The following is a 16,975-nucleotide window of genomic DNA, read 5'->3' on the forward strand; positions in this document are numbered from 1 at the left end:
TCGAGATTTGAGTTTCGATAACTTCGTTTGAAATCCGCGATCCGAGAGCAAGCTAAAAAAAATGAAAAATAAAAAAATTGAAACGGAAAATCAAAAAATTTTTTAGTGCTACTTTTCGGCTACGAACCAAGAACAACGCCAAATGTTATTAAAAAAGAGAAAACATACTTGAAACATGTTTTCCTTCTTTACTTTCTTCTATGATTAAATATATAATAATACGTATTGATGAAGAACTATAAATTTTCATTTTTTTTTTTCTTAACAATAATTTTATTCTAGATAATGACTATACTCCGCACTATCCTTGATCTTGTTGTTCATAAACTTCTCCAACTTGTTTGCATTCTTGTAATACGTTGTCGTGTCACCGTTGTATGATCGACAATTCTTGAATATGAGTCTTGCATCATAAAGAAACTGGTCAAACGACTCATACTTGTCGTTCTCCAATTTCAGTTCCATCGTTGACAAGTCCATGGGCTCTTTGATAACCTCATAGTAATCTGGAACTTCTTCTTTGCTAACGGGTACGGCAAAGGGCCAAGCTGAAGGATGGTTTTGCATTTCTGAAAATAAGGTAACCATAAAATTGTAGTGTGGACCACGTTTTGGCTTTTGTGCCAAATTATCCATCTCCTCCAGCCATCCGGCTTCTAGCAAACCTGGAATATCCTTGTAGTCCAATTTGGCATCCCTATTGGTTTTGAAGATTTGCAATCCAGGACGCACCACATTGGACTTGGATCGCAGCTTGATTTTGCGTTCAATTGCAGCTTTCTGTAACAAAAGGATCTTGCCCAGGTCAAGATACCTCAAAATCAGCGGTAGCATTGTACACTGCATTAATGTTCCACCTTCATAATCTTTAATATACCCCATCCAAACAGACTTGTCTAGGGTTACTTCTTTTGTAAAGCCTTGCTTCTTGAAATATCCGATAGCATAATTATCTGCATATGTCAAAAAGTGTTTTATTGGAGAAGTTGCTCGTACATAATCCTTTAAGTGATTCATTAAATGAGCACCATACCCACGCACTTGCTCGGTAGACGAGATTGCGCAAAAGACAATCTCGGCAAAACCTCGATTATTAAACGGACGGTAAGTGATTCCTCCGACCACAGTCAATGGTTTTCGTACTACGGCCATGGAGAGGTGTGATCTGTCATAAACTAGTCGAGAAATATACTCTCTAGGCATCTTGGGTAATTGTTTTTGGAAAATATTCTTGAGACCAGTTAAGACAATCATGCTCTCCTTGGTGTTGTCGTTGTTGACTACTCGGAATTCAATCTTGCCCTCTTTTTCCTCTATCACTGATGGCCTTTCCTTGAATGTGTAAATTTCTCCATCAAAGTTGAAATTAGTAATCCGTTTCTTTTCCTCCTCTGCCTCATCGTCATCATCGTCATCTTCATCATCATCATTGTCATCAGCATCTTCACCCCCATCCTCCTCCTCATTATTATTATTATTATTATTTTTATTATCATTATTGTTATTATTTTTATTATTACCATCAGCATCGCCGTTTTCTTTTTCTCTCTTTGTTATTTCCTTCAACTTGTCTGGCTTCCCATTGTTTTCTCTAGCATGTGTTTTCTTTACTTGTTCTGTATCGAGATCAGAAACATCATTGTCGTCGTTTATAATTGGGGTTTTGGTTTTGGTTTCTGTTGTTGGGGTTTCAGTCTTTACTTTTTTGTTTAAAGGAACATTGTCGTCATCATCATCATCATCATCGGACCTGATTGAAAATGCTCTTTTACGGTCCACCATTGCGATAGGCAAGATAATGGTCTTGGTATAAATATATATATATATGTGTAATAATATATTGATATTTTTCAAACGTCCGATACATTTCATGAAAATCATAAACAAATTCCACATTTCACTCGGCCGCGATCATTCACCACTTACTCACGTGACTACATACACATGTACATATAATTTTTTTTTATTTTTTTTATTTTTTTTAATTTTTAATTTTTCCCTTCTCTTTTGCCCCAGCTATTATTACTAATGAGTGAAAAAGAGAGATGAGTTTTATTTGAAATGGAAAAAAAAGGGCAATCTAGTATTTCAGGAGGCAAGAGAAAACTCAAAGGTATCAGATACACTTTCTTTTCCTATCATCTTCATTAGACACAGCATTTGAAACCAATTTCAGCGTCGCTTTCTTGATTACTTCTACTATTTCTACCATCACCACCACCACTACTACCACGAAAGAACATGTCGCATTATACTCAACTCGACCCCTCACATGGTGACCAATCTGGTCCCGTGGCAACTGTGTTATGTTGCAACTGTGGTGTGCCAATGGATGGTTCACAAGGTTTAGTTATGTGTTACGATTGTATCAAGTTGAATGTTGACATCACAGAAGGTATTCCAAGAGAAGCCAATGTTTCATTTTGTAGAAATTGTGAGAGATTTTTACAGCCGCCAGGACAGTGGATTAGAGCTCAATTAGAATCGCGTGAGTTGTTGGCATTGTGTCTTAGAAGGCTAAAAGGGCTCAACAAAGTGAGGCTCATAGACGCTTCTTTTATCTGGACAGAGCCACACTCGAGACGTATTAGGGTGAAGATAACAGTGCAAGGAGAAGCAATGGCAAATACTATTGTTCAACAAACTTTTGAAGTCGAATACGTTGTTATTGCCATGCAATGTCCTGATTGTGCCAAGAGTTATACAACAAACACATGGAGGGCAACTGTACAAATTAGACAAAAGGTGCCACACAAGAGAACTTTCTTGTACTTGGAACAATTAATTTTGAAGCACAATGCACACATGGACACTGTTTCTATTCAAGAGACTAAAGATGGATTGGATTTCTTTTACGCGCAAAAGAACCACGCAGCAAAGATGGTTGACTTTTTGACATCAGTTGCCCCAGTGAAGGTGAAGAAATCCGAAGAGCTTGTGAGTACAGATATACACTCTGGATCATCCAGCTATAAGTTCTCGTACTCTGTGGAGATTGCACCAATTTGTCGTGATGACTTGGTTGTATTGCCAAAGAAGCTCGCACACTCCATGGGAAACATCTCTAGGTTGGTATTGTGTAATAAGGTGAATAATGCTATGCAATTTGTTGATACGAATACTTTGCAAACTGCAGATTTATCATCGCAAGTTTATTGGAGAGCGCCATTTCCATCCTTGTTAGATGCTACGCAGCTCGTCGAGTTTGTTGTTCTCGACGTGGAGCCAACCGGGGATGTTAAAGGTAAATATGTGTTGGCTGATATCGAGGTGAGCCGAGCCAGTGACTTGGGAAACAACGATCAGACATTTTACGTGAGGTCGCATTTGGGAGCTATTTTGCATCCTGGAGATTCATGTTTAGGTTACTATTTGACCAATACTAATTTCAACTCTGACTTGTGGGACACTTTAGATACAGACAATACTGCTGAAGTCATCTTAGTCAAGAAACATTATGCTAGGAAATCAAAGAAATCAAAGAACAGAAAATGGAAGTTGAAGAGAATGGCCAAGGAACACAATGATATTGTTGCTAATGATGATTCAAGACAAGCCAGACAAGAGCAAGAGAGGGCCGAAAGGGATTACGAGTTGTTCTTGCAAGAATTGGAAGAAGACGAAGAATTGAGACAGACGATTAATATGTATAAAGCAGGTGATGATGCACCAGTACATGCGCCGGCAGGTGACGATATCGATGAGGACGATGAAGACGACGAAGATGCTCCTACAATCGGCATCGATGAGTTGCTTGATGAATTGGACGAGATGACGTTGAAAGACACTGCAATGGAGTAAGTAATTTTTTTTTTTTTCTTTTGGAATTGAACATTGGGCAAATATAGTTTGTAATGAAAATACCTACTTTTTTTTCTTTCTTCTACTCGATTTCGTTTTTCCATTTTCGTTTCTATTATAATTTTTATTTTTTATTAATTTATCTTTATGATCATTTTTTTATTATTCTATTTAATTCTGCTCTAATGTGTGTATGATAAGAGGCGCGATAACACAAAGGTATTTTGCGCTTTTACTTTTTATATTGTCTACTCTTGGCTGACCTCGTCTTTTACCATTGAGATCAATATTATAGCCACTCTTGCCACACTTTTAATATTCATCTATACCACCACTCTTTGTTCTATTAAATATACAGTAACTGAAAAAAAGAAAGAAATAAAGGATCAGTAAAATGGGCTCAGATCTCAATACATTAAGGTTTACACCCATCCAGTCGTTTGTTGACTCTTCCTTTTTCGCCAAATTGGCTCGATTAAAGTTAGAAAAGTTCAAATTGGATTCGTCGACTCAGTATATCTGTGGCTTTCAAACCCGACCTAGCAAATTGAACAAATTCGATGATATACCGACTTTAGCTCTTGATGAACAAAGTTTTGTTGAGGAAGAAATTGGCAAAGATTCAATTGCCAATGATAGACTTATTACTTCAGGAAGTATTACCAATCTCAACACTATCGAGGAGTTTAAAGCGATTAGTAAACAAGACCTCTTACATTCATGGGGCGAAGATCTATATCAACAAATTATGGCCAACGATACTTTTGAGTACAAAATTTTCCAAAGCTTCAAAGTTTTGAGTTACTCTGATTTGAAAAAGTACAAATTTTACTATTGGGTTTCCTTCCCCACATTGCAAAGTTCCTGGACTATATTAGAGAGAAATGATGTTATTGACTCAGGTATTCAACAAGATATTGACTCGCAAACTAAATATTTGAATGGGCAATTTTATCAACTTCGAGAAGGCAGACTTGATACGCAAATTGAGGATAGCTCAAATACAGAATTAGTTCCAACTTTTGTATTTCTAGATTCTTGTTTAAGTCAGAGCAAACGACCTTCGGCCCAACTCAAGAATTATTTGTTTTACCTTGCAAAAAAGAAAGGATACTCTGAGATAAAAGTGATTGTCTATCGAAATAATGCAGCCTCATTTCTGCTCAAACTAAAGCTACAAGAGTGCCCTGACCCATGGAAAGTTGTTGGGTGGGAGAGAACTAGCCAGGGTAAGCTTGGTCCCAAGCTTGCTGATTTGGGACTATTGAGTGATCCAACGCAATTGGCATCCCAAGCAGTTGATTTGAACCTCAAGTTGATGAAGTGGAGGGTGGCACCGGAACTTGACCTTGATATAATAAAGCAACAAAAAGTCCTACTTTTGGGTGCAGGAACTTTGGGATGCTATGTTGCACGTGCATTACTTGGATGGGGTGTATGCAACATTAAATTTGTGGATAGTGGTAGAGTTTCCTACTCTAACCCTGTTCGCCAACCGTTGTTCAACTTTGAAGATTGCTTTAGCGATAATGGCCGTGGAATGCCAAAAGCTTCTGCTGCAGCAAATGCGTTGAAAAAGATATTTCCTGGTGTAAATGCACAAGGTTATGAGATTGAAGTTCCAATGATTGGACATCCAATCACAGACGAACAAAAACAGGGTTCTCAATATGGAGTGTTGGACGATTTGTTCAATCAAAGCGATGTTGTGTTTTTGTTGATGGATTCACGCGAGGCGAGATGGCTTCCTACGGTTATGGGAGTAGCAAAAGGGAAAATTGTTATCAATGCCGCATTGGGATTTGACTCGTATTTAGTAATGAGACATGGGAATATATCGTCTTTAGAGGACAAACTGCGACTAGGGTGTTATTTTTGCAATGATATTGTTGCTCCAGAAGATAGTTTATCCGATAGAACATTGGATCAGATGTGCACAGTAACAAGACCAGGAGCAGCGTTGATGGCGTCTTCATTAGCCGTTGAGCTTCTTGTTTCTATCTTACAACATCCGGATAAGAGCTTTGCAAATGCTGTAGAGAATAACGACGACAGGAAAAAGCATGAGGAGAAAGTCGAGAAATTTTCCAAATTTGGAGCTTGCCCTCATCAAATAAGGGGTTTTCTCAATACTTTTTCCCAGAATAAGTTTCACATTCCTAATTATGAGCATTGCTCAGCATGCTCGCAGAAAGTAGTTGATCAGTATATACAAAACGGATGGGAATTTGTTAAGGATTGCCTCAATAACCAAGGTTACTTAGAGGAGTTATGTGGTTTGAGTAAAGTACAAGAAGAGGCCGAACTAGCGGCCCAGCAGCTACTAGAGGAACTATCATTTGAAGAAAAAGGCGAAATAGACGGTGAAGATTTGGACTGGATAAATTAAGGGTGGTGTTTACTAGTGTTTTAATTTTTGTATATCTACGAAATTATCAATGTTTTTAATATTTCAAATGTTATCATTGATTTCTGATTAATTGTGACGCGCTCATATCTTTCTGGGTGTTTTCTTTTTCTCTTTTCTTTTTTATTTTATATTATTTTATTTTATTTTATTTTAACTAATGTATTGTTTATTCTTTTATTTTTTTTTCTGTGTAAAGAGTAAACACAAGGAATTTATATCCGTAACCACAAACAACAAATCACGAAAACCAATAAAAAAGAAACAAGTAAAGAAAACAAACTAAACTAAACTATACAATATATAAGCTTATATATATATATATATATATATATGGAATATCTGCTGTCTTTCTTGTACACTAATGAACAGCCTGCTATCACCAATACCCATTCATAACGAAAGAGAGTTTATTGCTCAACAAGATGACCGATATATTCCAGCTTCTTCCAGCCCTACTCGACCGCTGCCACCATCTCGATTAAGCCATATAAAAGCATCTTCCCCACACATTCCACACTTTGATCAAGATGAGCAGCCCGCCTCTACCGAAGATCTTGTTGAACTATCTGACGATTACTTTGACAATGGCGATGACGAGAATGAAGTTGACAATAATAGTACGGGCAGAAGTATAAACAAGAGCAAGATGAGTATTCTCTCACTGTGTCTACAAAAGTCAACAGAGTCTTTACCCAAATCAACCATTGCTCCGTTATTAAGCGAAATAAACAGTATTAAGGTACAGGAATCTTTAATTGTAAAAGATTTGTTTTCGGTATTACTAGGTTCAAGAGGCAATTATATTCAATTTAGCAAAAACTATGATACTTCCATAATCTCATCAAGAATTCAGGGCCCCGATTTCAAGTTTGCCAAATACTTAGATCTTAGTCTTAAGGGCTTGACAAGGAGGATCAGTGCTATTGGGAAACACTATATTGGATTGAAGGAATTTATACTGCTTTATGATAATGAGAGACACGGGAAAATTGTACAGCGATATTGTCAATTTGTAGCTGAGTTCCTCAATTATTACCATGCGATTATTCTTGCCCAAGAGAAAGAGTTTCACATAAATGCAGATTTCTCCTTGAGTTTGTTTGATCAGTTTTTACAAGAAAAAGTGGCCAACAAAATAGACCATTTACACAAGATAACACTTGAAGTGTTCAAGATTGACGAGGAGCGCACAAGGGAGTTAGAGCTCGATTATATGCAAACCAATGTAGACTTTGAAGAAAGAAACTCTAATGAGTCTAGAATATTTAGAGATCGATCAAGATGCTGTAAAGGGGGGCTATTATTGAGAGCTATTCAAGAGAGGATGCTCAAGTTTAAAGGCGATTTGACTTCATATGAATTTTTATCTCACGTATTTGACGAGACAAGCACCGTGTTTGTAACTATGCTCAACCAATGGTTGACGGAAGGTGTAATTGATGATCCTTTTGACGAGTTTATGATATGTGTTGCCAAGTTGTCTAGCAAAATGCTGCAGCTTTTTCGAGCCAAAAGTGAATTTTATTGGAATGAGCTATTCTACGTTAAGCAGGATGGTCTCTTGCTACAATTTCAAAATAAACAAATTCAACGCAAAGTTTTGGACACAGGAAAATATTTGAGTATTTTTAAATTGTGCACTCGTTTGCAAAACTTTGAAGCATTACAAGAGAGTTTACCCGAACCTATTAAAAGTTTGAATGCTCCAGACACTGAATTGAAAATTGATTTGTTGTATCAGAGAGCCAATAACTTGTTACTCAAGTTGCTATTCGAGGGATACAATATAAGAGAATTATTTTCTACTTTTCAAACAACATTTTTGCTAGATAATTCATTCAATGTTGATACATTTATTGCTTCAGCATTTAGTGAACTAAAACGCAACCGATACCAAACGTCCATATCCAATACGGAAAAAATTTACGAAACTGTCTTTCGAATGCACCAACCCGACAAGATTGACAGTAGCAGTTCGCGGATGAATATTGCGGAAATGGTGAAACGACATCAAAATTTTAAAATAGTTGCTGAAAATTTCTTCAAAGTTATTGAAGATTTGATGGGAGACAAAGATTTTACAGCTGATACGCAAGTGGCAGGGTCAATCACAGCAACAGCAAAAACAAAAGCAAAAGCTTCTCCTCCGTCTTCTTTTCTACCTTCTCATACTACTGCTAACACCCCACCCAACACTTTACAAAACATTTTGCAAGATTCAAAAAATGGCAAGGAAATTACTCAAACAAACAAAGGCAAACATGCTATCGAAGACTCGACTTTTCTAAGCGTGGACTTGAGTGTACTGTTGCCCTTCCCGCTTAACCTTGTATTAGTGCGACAGACTTCGTACCAGTATGAAATCTTGTTCAAATTCGTGTTTATGCTCAAATTTGTTGCTCATCAGGGAGAAACTGTTTGGAAAGAATTGAATTTCTCTCAAGTATGGAATGCTAAATCACACACAGCGCAAACACGGAAATGGATTATGCGGTGTCGAGTATTGCAGTCGCGAATACTTGCATTGGTTTCTGAGTTGCAAGAGTATGTGGCATCAGATGTCACTGAAAGTGCATATACTAATTTACAATCTAAAATTGCAGAATACGAAAAGGAAGTTTTAGCTAAAGATTTAATTTCTGACTATCATGGAATTGGTAAAGACCAGAGGAATAACAGTAGAAATGGCAATGGCAGTGGTAACGGAATTAGCAACAGCAACGGCAGAAGTAACAATACCCTTCAAACTTCAAATTTCGAGACACGTAACTTTAATAATGCTCGAAATGGCAACTCGATTTTTGATATCAACATTGGTAGACGAGCAATAGCCACAACATCCTTACCATCTTTATCATCACCGTCACAATTATCATCATCATCATCATCATTATCGTCATCGTCAACTGCAGCAGCAGCAGCAGCAGCAGCAGTAGACGGGGATGCTACAACTCAAACAAAAAGTGACAGTATATACACTGTGAGCCGACTTGTTCAAGAGTTGGGAAGTTACACCACAACTTTGCTCAATGACTCCTTACTTACCCGTCCAGAGACTATTCAGTGCATTAAAGACATGATAATATTCATTTGCAAATTTCATCATTACACCGCGCAAATGAGACGGCATTTAATATTGATAAACCCAGAATTGCAACAGGCTTATGCAAGAGATTATCCAGAGAGATTCAACAAGGAGATGGATGCGACTCTGATTGCAAATAGATTTTCACACATGACAGAGACATTTTACGCTAGATATATACTATTTGGAGAGCTTTTGGGCACACTCATGAACACGATAAAATCCGTGGGAGAGAAAGAGAATAAGAAACTTTTGGTTCTTAGTGAAAGATTAGAGGCATGTTTTCCTGACTGAGAACTTCAGATTATATAGTCTATGACCAAGTCCCAACCCGCGAGATTCTCGTGTTTATGAGGTTTTATATACACAGACCTTTTAATACAGTTTTTGAAATTTTCTGTTTCTGTTTCTGTTTCTGTTTTTTTTTTTTATTTCTGTTTGATTATTTCTTTAATATTCTTCAGAGTCATGAACTTTTTCTTGATCTTCTTCTTCTTCTTCTTCTTCTTCTTCTTCTTCTTCTTCTTCTTCTTCTTCTTCTTCTTCTTCTTCTTCTTTTTCTTTTTCTTCTTCTTTATTCTTCAAATAATGAAAACATTTATTGATCTAACTCATTGATGCGTCTTCATCTGTTGCTTGCTCATTCAACACTTTGATGATGGCATCAGTCTTTTCATCGCTATAAATTTTGAACCCATCTTCTTTAGTGACACTAGCCAATTGGGCATTTTTACAGTCCAATTTCTCTTCCATTACTTGTTTCAATATCTTCAATGCCAACAACTCAGCCTCTTGCAATGTCAAACTCTTGTGGTATTCGTTATTCAATTCTGCTTGAGCACCTTCACTTCCTGAACCAATCGCCTTGGCTTCGTACCTGTAAAAAGTCCCCGATGGCTCGGCGTGGTATAATTGTGGTCCTTTTTGTTTATCAACTCCGGCAATTAAAAGTGCAACTCCAAATGGTCTTGACATTAATCTCTTTTCACCGCTAGCACCTTCACCGAATCTCAATGCCAAGTCACACACGTTTTGAGTCAAGCTCTCAACACCAATTTGTTCATCGTAGTACAAGTTATGCGTGAGACTCAGTACACGTGCATGATCAATCATTGAGCGTGCATCTGCTGTTAATCCACTCATGGCACAACCAATGTGGTGGTCGATTTCAACAATCTTTTCAATGGAGCTGGATTCGAGTAAGGATGAAGTAACACGCTTTTCAACACCCAAGATGACACCTTCACTGGTTTGTATTCCAATTGCTGTAGAGCCGAGCTTGATGGCTTCAAGGGAGTATTCGACTTGGAATAGACGGCCCTCCGGTGAGAATGTTGAGACACCTCTATCGTATTCGCTTCGTGTTAAGAACATTTATGAATATTGTGTATAATTGAAGTTTTATAAATGCAGCTGTAGATGCAAGTTATTATATGGATATGTCTAATCTAGGAGGACAAGAAGCAGAAGGAGAAAAAAAATGAGATGAAGGTAATACTTTCAATTGTATAGAAAAGAAGCAACAATCTCGTTCTTGTAGTTGTATCAATTCGTCAATATAAATTGCTGATCGAGTTAGTGGTGGTGAGTCTTTTAGTAATGGTGGTGGCGACACTCGCACATTCACTCGCACATTCACTCGCACATTCACTCGCACATTCACTTTAGTACACTTTTTCCTTTTCCCATTTTCCATTTCCTCTTTTTTTTTTTTTTCTTCTTGTGCGTCCTCAGTGTGTGTATGTTTATTTTTTTCTTTTCTTCTATTCACCAAATAAAAATGGCATCCTTTTTTCTTTATTTCTTTTTTTCTTTTTTTATTATCTACAGAGTATCTTCTACGAATATACTATAGTCAATGTAGTCTCTATAATCTAAAATGTATTAATCCATACAAACCTTTCTACTCTTTCATCTTTGAAAACTTTTTGCATTTCAAGTTTTTCCTTCTTCTCTTCTAGTTTCTTTTCTTTTCTTTTCTTTTTTACTTTGTGTATTCACTTTTGCAAAACTTAGTTCTTTGGAGCCAACTCAACAATCTTTTCAGCAGCTGAGTCCAAGTTCTCGAAAGCAAACAATTTCAAACCTGATTCTTCAATCAATTTTTTAGCTTCAGCCATGTTTGTACCTTGCAATCTAACAACGACTGGGATTTCCAATTGGAAGTTCTTTGTGGCAGCAATCAAACCTTTAGCGACATAGTCACATCTAACGATACCACCAAAGATGTTAACAAAGATACCATTGACCTTCTTGTCAGACAAAATCAATTCAAAGGCCTTTTCAATAGTTTCTGGGGTAGCAGTACCACCACAGTCCAAAAAGTTGGCTGGTTCACCACCATTCAATTTGATGATATCCATTGTAGCCATAGCCAAACCTGCACCGTTAACAATGTTGGCAATGTTACCGTCCAATTTGATAAAGTTCAAACCGTACTTGGCAGCCTCGGCTTCCTTTGGGTCTTCTTGGGTTGGGTCTCTCCACGAGTAAACTTCTTCTTGACGGAATGATGCATTGTCGTCAAAGCCCAATTTGGCATCCATGGCCAAGACTTTGTGGTCTGGTGTTTCTGACAATGGGTTGATTTCAACTTGGGTACAGTCACGTTCGATAAAACATTTGAAAAGACCTTGGATGGTTTTTGCTGCTTCTGGGATGGCATCTTTTGAAAGGCCCAAGACAGAGGCAATTTCGGTGGCCTTGTCTTGAGAAAGGTTTGCATCCAATGGGACTGGGAAGGTCTTGATGGCGGATGGGTCTTTTTCGGCGACACCTTCAATGTCCATACCACCTTGGGATGAAGCAACAATCATTGGAGTTTGCTTAGCTCTGTCCATCAAGATAGCGACATAAGCCTCCTTGTCTGCGTCTCTTCTCTCAACAATGTAGACAGCAGTGACTTCTTTTCCAGCGGCACCGGTTTGTTTGGTGATAAGTTTGTGGTTCAACATTTGACCAGCCAAGTCCTTGGCTTCCTCGGCGGAGGAGATCAATTTGACACCACCTTGCAAGCCAGAGTCAAAGTGACCTTTACCACGACCACCGGTCAATGCTTGAGCCTTGATGACCAATTCGCTGGTACCTAATTTCTTGGCAGCATCGAAAGCACCTTCTGGAGTAGTGGCTGGGTAACCTCTTGGGATTGGGACACCGTACTCGCTCAAAAGAGCAGCGGAACGGTACTCGTGAAGCGATAAGAATCTCTTTTGGTTGGCAACGGCCTAGTCAATGATGTTAGTAACCATACGTATATATATATATATGGACAGAAATATAGACGATATTATGTATATGTGTGTAGATATATGTGTATGTGTGTAAATATATGGAAATAGTGCTGTGCTAAAGTGCTGTGCTGTGTTGTGCGAGTAGAGTGGACGGGCTATTTGATGCCGAGGCCGATAATCACAAAAGGGAGGGGAAATGCAACGAAAAGCACGGAAGGAAAAAAAAAAAACAACAACAACAGAAAAAAATAAAATAAAAAAAACGCAAGAAACACTAATTACCAACACTCGCTGTCAATCACAGACGTAACAGTGCAATGTGTGCGCCTAACAAAAATTTCTAAAATGAAATGTGCTTGTAGCAAAGATGTGTGTTTCCAGCAAAAGTCAACTTGCAATGTCCAAGTGAATAAAGAGTTAGAGTTGTATGTGAATTTGAATTTGAATTTGAATTTGAATTTCAATTGAGCTGAATTGAGTTGCTTTGAAGTGAATTGAAATAATAACAGAAATTGAGAATGAGGATGAGGATGAGAATGAGAATGAGGCTGGGCGGGAGAAGGGGAGTTGGACCGTGTCAAGTATAGATAGTGGCTACTTATAATCCACTTGTTGAAGAAATCTGCTTTTCTTTTCCCCCATTCTTTCCGTTATTCTTTCCCCCATTCTCTTTTTGTTCTCCTCGGAAATAATTTCGTGCAATAAAACATAAACATAATCAATCTTTATCTGTGTTTGTATCTTTGAAATTGAATTTGACATACCTTAGACAAACGGTTAATTGATCTAGACAACATGGTGTGAATGTATGAATGTATGAATATATGTATATATATTTATATATATATATCTGTATCTATCTCTAGTGGAAGGAAATAAAAAAAGGGGGGGGTGAGGTGATCAATCCAAGTCTATATAATGGAACTGAATTGTGGTAAAAAGAAAACAGATGGATAGGTGTGAAAGGTAAATGAAAATGGAAAAGAAAGATTGAGTTTTTTTGGTTTTGATGTTTTTTTTTCTTCTTCTTCTTCTTCTTCCTTAAAAGCAAAAAAAAAAAAAAGAAGAGACGTAAGAAGCAGAGAATAATAGCAGTGTGAGGGAAATTGAAATGGGAAAAAATGTTGTGAATGGAAAATCGGGATTAAAAAAAAAAATTATTTTTTATTTTTTTTATTTTTTATTTTTTATTTTGCCAACAAAAGAAAGATGCTGCTCACTACTTTCACTTTTGTTTAACAGAAACGTTGTTATGGGTGGGTGTCAAGATCGGTAAAGACCAACCAACCTAAATAATATATATATATATAACCCAAAAGAAAAGGTTTACATCAAGTATTATCAATGCAATATCATGTCGCGTTTCCCACACTTCAACTACACTCAACTGTTTCTCGTCTTTGCTCCACTCCACTCCACTTTATACCATCGTATTCTATACCTCCGCAAAGCTTTACTTGAGTCCTACTACTATTAACTAACCCCACTTTCATTCATAATCGCTGGCAGTCTTTTACAACCGTAGCTTAGCCTTTTCCCTTTCTGAAAAATAATAAAGAGGAAAGAGAAAAGAAGAAAATTCAAAATTAGTACAGGATTGTCTTTTCGAAAAGTAAAAAAGAAAAAAAAATTGTTTCGATGGCCAGACATAAATGGATTTGATCTGGAAATGGAGACTACAACTCAGTTGTAAAAACCTACTATTTTTGTAAAACACACCTTCTCTATCTGATACTCTTTAATGTGACAAAAGTTGCTTTCAATAGTTTTTGTTTCAACCCACCCCAAAGTTTCTACTTTCTTTCTTTCTTTCTTTCTCACTCTCACACATCTCACACAACAATTTCACCAATTACTTCGACTAACGGTACGGCAAAACACACGATTCGGTCGACTTCCCCTTATAACCCGCCCTCAGTTTGCTCAACTTTAGTTCCACCAATTCCCCCTCCCCTCTTCCCCTCTTCCCCTCGAAAAAAAAATAAATAAAGTAAAAAAAATAAAAATAAAATACTGTTAGCAAAGTCGAAATACTAATTATTCCAACGCAATAAAACGCCGTAAGGGGGGGGGGGAGGGAAAGAAAACAAACGAACACAAAAAAACAAGAGAAAAAGAGAAAGAAAAAGAGGGGAAAATTCTGAATATAATAAAGCCAACGGTGGTTATGACGATGAGAGGCACCCGGAAAGTCCGAGGTATGGTCTATCAACTCCCCCCGGGACAAAGGGACCCGGTATTTTATAATTTTATTTTTCTACTTTTTATAAAGTAAAGTATATGGAGCCACAACAGTTTAACATCTTTAAAATATGAATTCACCGACTCCGATATATCTCTGATACTTCTCTGATACATCTCTGATACATCTCTGATACATCTCTGATACATCTCTGATACATCTCTGATACATCTCTGATACATCTCTGATACATCTCTGATACATCTCTGATACATCTCTGATACATCTCTGATACATCTCTGATACATCTCTGATACATCTCTGATACATCTCTGTTACGACGCAATTCTAACGATTCATCACTCAAGGTCCCAAATACTGAATATAATGTGACCTCTCGTTTCTGTGATCCTTTCCTTATTATTATTATTACTATTATTACTATTATTAACTTTCGTCTTGTTACTGTTGTTGTCGGGGAGGGGGGGTGAGTGGTTGGGTGAAAAAAATGTTAAGAGAAGAAACAAAGAAGCACCACACTCGTCCGGAAACACCGACCCCGGAGAACGAGATAGTGCTGCAAATTGTATTGTAGATATCTCTTTTGAAATTGTTATATATGATGTATGAGACAAAGAAATGAGAGAGAGCAAAAAAAAATTACAAAATATGAAACACGTGATATTAAGCATGTGATATTAAGCATGTGATATAAAATAAAGGAAACAAAAAATAGGAAATAGTTGAGGTGTAGAAAAGTTTTGCAACCAACATTCACCAAAAAAAATAAAAAAAAATTAGAACAACTAACATACTTTATTTTACACTCTATTTTAAATCTAATTTTACACTTTTAAGTCAATATCAATTTTAGTTTTCCTTCTCGAGGGACCACCCACTTATCTTGAAAGCAATGAAGATGCTACTCCAAGTATGGAAAGATTCATTATCGCTTGCTTGCAGACATCTTGTATTTAAACAGAATTTCTTCTCGTTCTCTCTTCTTTTTACACACTCAGCGCGCCGTATCAAATAGAGAGAGAGAGAGCGTGAGAGAGAAAAAAAATAAAGAAGAGAAGAAAAAACGAAGAAGAGAAAAAGAAAAAAAAGAGTAAATAATTCCGTGCTAGCGATGGTGATGTACATCAGGTAACCAGCTTTTCTTTTTAACACACATCCTTTGAATATCATCTTTAATTTTTTTTTTTTTTTTTTTTTTTACAGAACTTCAATACTCATACTCATAAATATAATGCCCAGACGAGATAGAATTAAACCCTCTTTTGAAGATGATGAATCATTTGAAAATGAATTTGACTACAGATACAAAAGAGGCAAGGAACAGACTTCACTAAACAGTGACAACGAAAATAGTGAGAGTGGAAGTGGTAGTGAAGAAAACGAACATGAAAATGAACATGATGTTGACGATGAGATGGCTAGTATTTCCTTTGGAGCACTCAATAGGGCCCAGGCTCGATTGAAACAAGAACAACTGCGACGTTCACAGCGGGACTATGAATCAGACTCAGACTCAGACTCAGCACCGGAAGAAACTTCGAGCTCATCTCAACCTACCAATAAGAAGAGAAGCAAACATGCACCGGCAGTGTCTTCAACAAAGAAACCAGTCTCACGAATCCGTGATATCCCAGGACTTCCCTCACGCAAATCGCAAACTTTGCATTCAGATATCAGATTCGACGCTGCATATGGTAAAGCAGATTTGAATCAAGCTCGTAAGAATTATGCATTCTTGGATGAATATAGAAAGCAGGAGATTGCCAATATGGAGTCGATACTAAAGGACAAGAAATCCAAGCTCAACGAGTCTGAAAAAGAGGAGATTAGATTGCAATTACAATCACTAAAGTCACGAATGGACAGCTTGAAAAATAGAGACTTGGAGAACCTGATATTGAAAGAGTACAAGAAGAAACAATACCAAAATGTTAAGGAAGGCAAGTCGAGCCAGCCTCACTTTTTGAAACGTAGCGATAAGCGCAAGATTTTGCAAAAGGCTAAATTCGACAGCATGAAACCTAAGCAAAGAGAAAGAGCTATGGAAAGAAAGAGGAAGAAGAGATTGGGTAAGGAATTTAGGCAATTGGAATTTAGACCTCTGAATTAGCAACAAGTCAAGCCAGAAAGAAATAACCAAAAACAAACAAAGTAAAATAAAAAAAGACCAATACCAGATGGCAAATTAAATGAGTAGAAAAGAACAGATACATTCATCTACTTAACAAGACCCATTATTCTTTATA

The 16,975-nt window shown here is 37.2% G+C and overlaps 7 protein-coding genes across 7 annotated transcripts; 4 read left to right on the plus strand and 3 right to left on the minus strand. All coding sequences in view use genetic code 12, as the record gives it.

Annotated features, from left to right (window-relative positions):
* Positions 1–273: 273 nt before the first annotated feature.
* GCN5 (histone acetyltransferase) lies at positions 274–1,782 on the minus strand (the record flags this gene model as incomplete). The annotated part of the gene is made up of 1 exon (XM_001525244.2): positions 274–1,782. One exon carries the CDS (start codon positions 1,780–1,782, stop codon positions 274–276), a length of 1,509 nt encoding a protein of 502 aa, XP_001525294.2.
* A 459-nt stretch (positions 1,783–2,241) lies between these two features.
* On the plus strand, positions 2,242–3,801 carry NMD3 (ribosome-binding protein; the record flags this gene model as incomplete). Its single annotated transcript, XM_001525245.2, has 1 exon — positions 2,242–3,801. One exon carries the CDS (start codon positions 2,242–2,244, stop codon positions 3,799–3,801), a length of 1,560 nt encoding a protein of 519 aa, XP_001525295.1.
* A 394-nt stretch (positions 3,802–4,195) lies between these two features.
* On the plus strand, positions 4,196–6,190 carry ATG7 (Autophagy protein 7; the record flags this gene model as incomplete). Its single annotated transcript, XM_001525246.2, has 1 exon — positions 4,196–6,190. One exon carries the CDS (start codon positions 4,196–4,198, stop codon positions 6,188–6,190), a length of 1,995 nt encoding a protein of 664 aa, XP_001525296.2.
* A 382-nt stretch (positions 6,191–6,572) lies between these two features.
* On the plus strand, positions 6,573–9,590 carry alp4 (gamma tubulin complex Spc97/GCP2 subunit Alp4; the record flags this gene model as incomplete). The annotated part of the gene is made up of 1 exon (XM_001525247.2): positions 6,573–9,590. One exon carries the CDS (start codon positions 6,573–6,575, stop codon positions 9,588–9,590), a length of 3,018 nt encoding a protein of 1,005 aa, XP_001525297.2.
* Positions 9,591–9,902: 312 nt separating this feature from the next.
* On the minus strand, positions 9,903–10,670 carry PUP2 (proteasome component pup2; the record flags this gene model as incomplete). Its single annotated transcript, XM_001525248.2, has 1 exon — positions 9,903–10,670. The coding sequence occupies one exon, from the start codon at positions 10,668–10,670 to the stop codon at positions 9,903–9,905; it is 768 nt and encodes a 255-aa protein (XP_001525298.2).
* Positions 10,671–11,308: 638 nt separating this feature from the next.
* LSC2 (succinate--CoA ligase beta chain) lies at positions 11,309–13,323 on the minus strand (the record flags this gene model as incomplete). The annotated part of the gene is made up of 2 exons (XM_001525249.2): positions 11,309–12,520; positions 13,291–13,323. The coding sequence occupies 2 exons, from the start codon at positions 13,321–13,323 to the stop codon at positions 11,309–11,311; spliced, it is 1,245 nt and encodes a 414-aa protein (XP_001525299.2).
* Positions 13,324–15,960: 2,637 nt separating this feature from the next.
* On the plus strand, positions 15,961–16,839 carry RRP36 (rRNA biogenesis protein rrp36; the record flags this gene model as incomplete). The annotated part of the gene is made up of 1 exon (XM_001525250.2): positions 15,961–16,839. The coding sequence occupies one exon, from the start codon at positions 15,961–15,963 to the stop codon at positions 16,837–16,839; it is 879 nt and encodes a 292-aa protein (XP_001525300.2).
* Between the last annotated feature and the right edge of the window lie 136 nt (positions 16,840–16,975).

This window comes from Lodderomyces elongisporus, chromosome 3 (genome assembly GCF_030384665.1).
Source record: "Lodderomyces elongisporus chromosome 3, complete sequence".
NCBI classification, from domain to species: Eukaryota; Fungi; Ascomycota; class Pichiomycetes; order Serinales; family Debaryomycetaceae; genus Lodderomyces; species Lodderomyces elongisporus.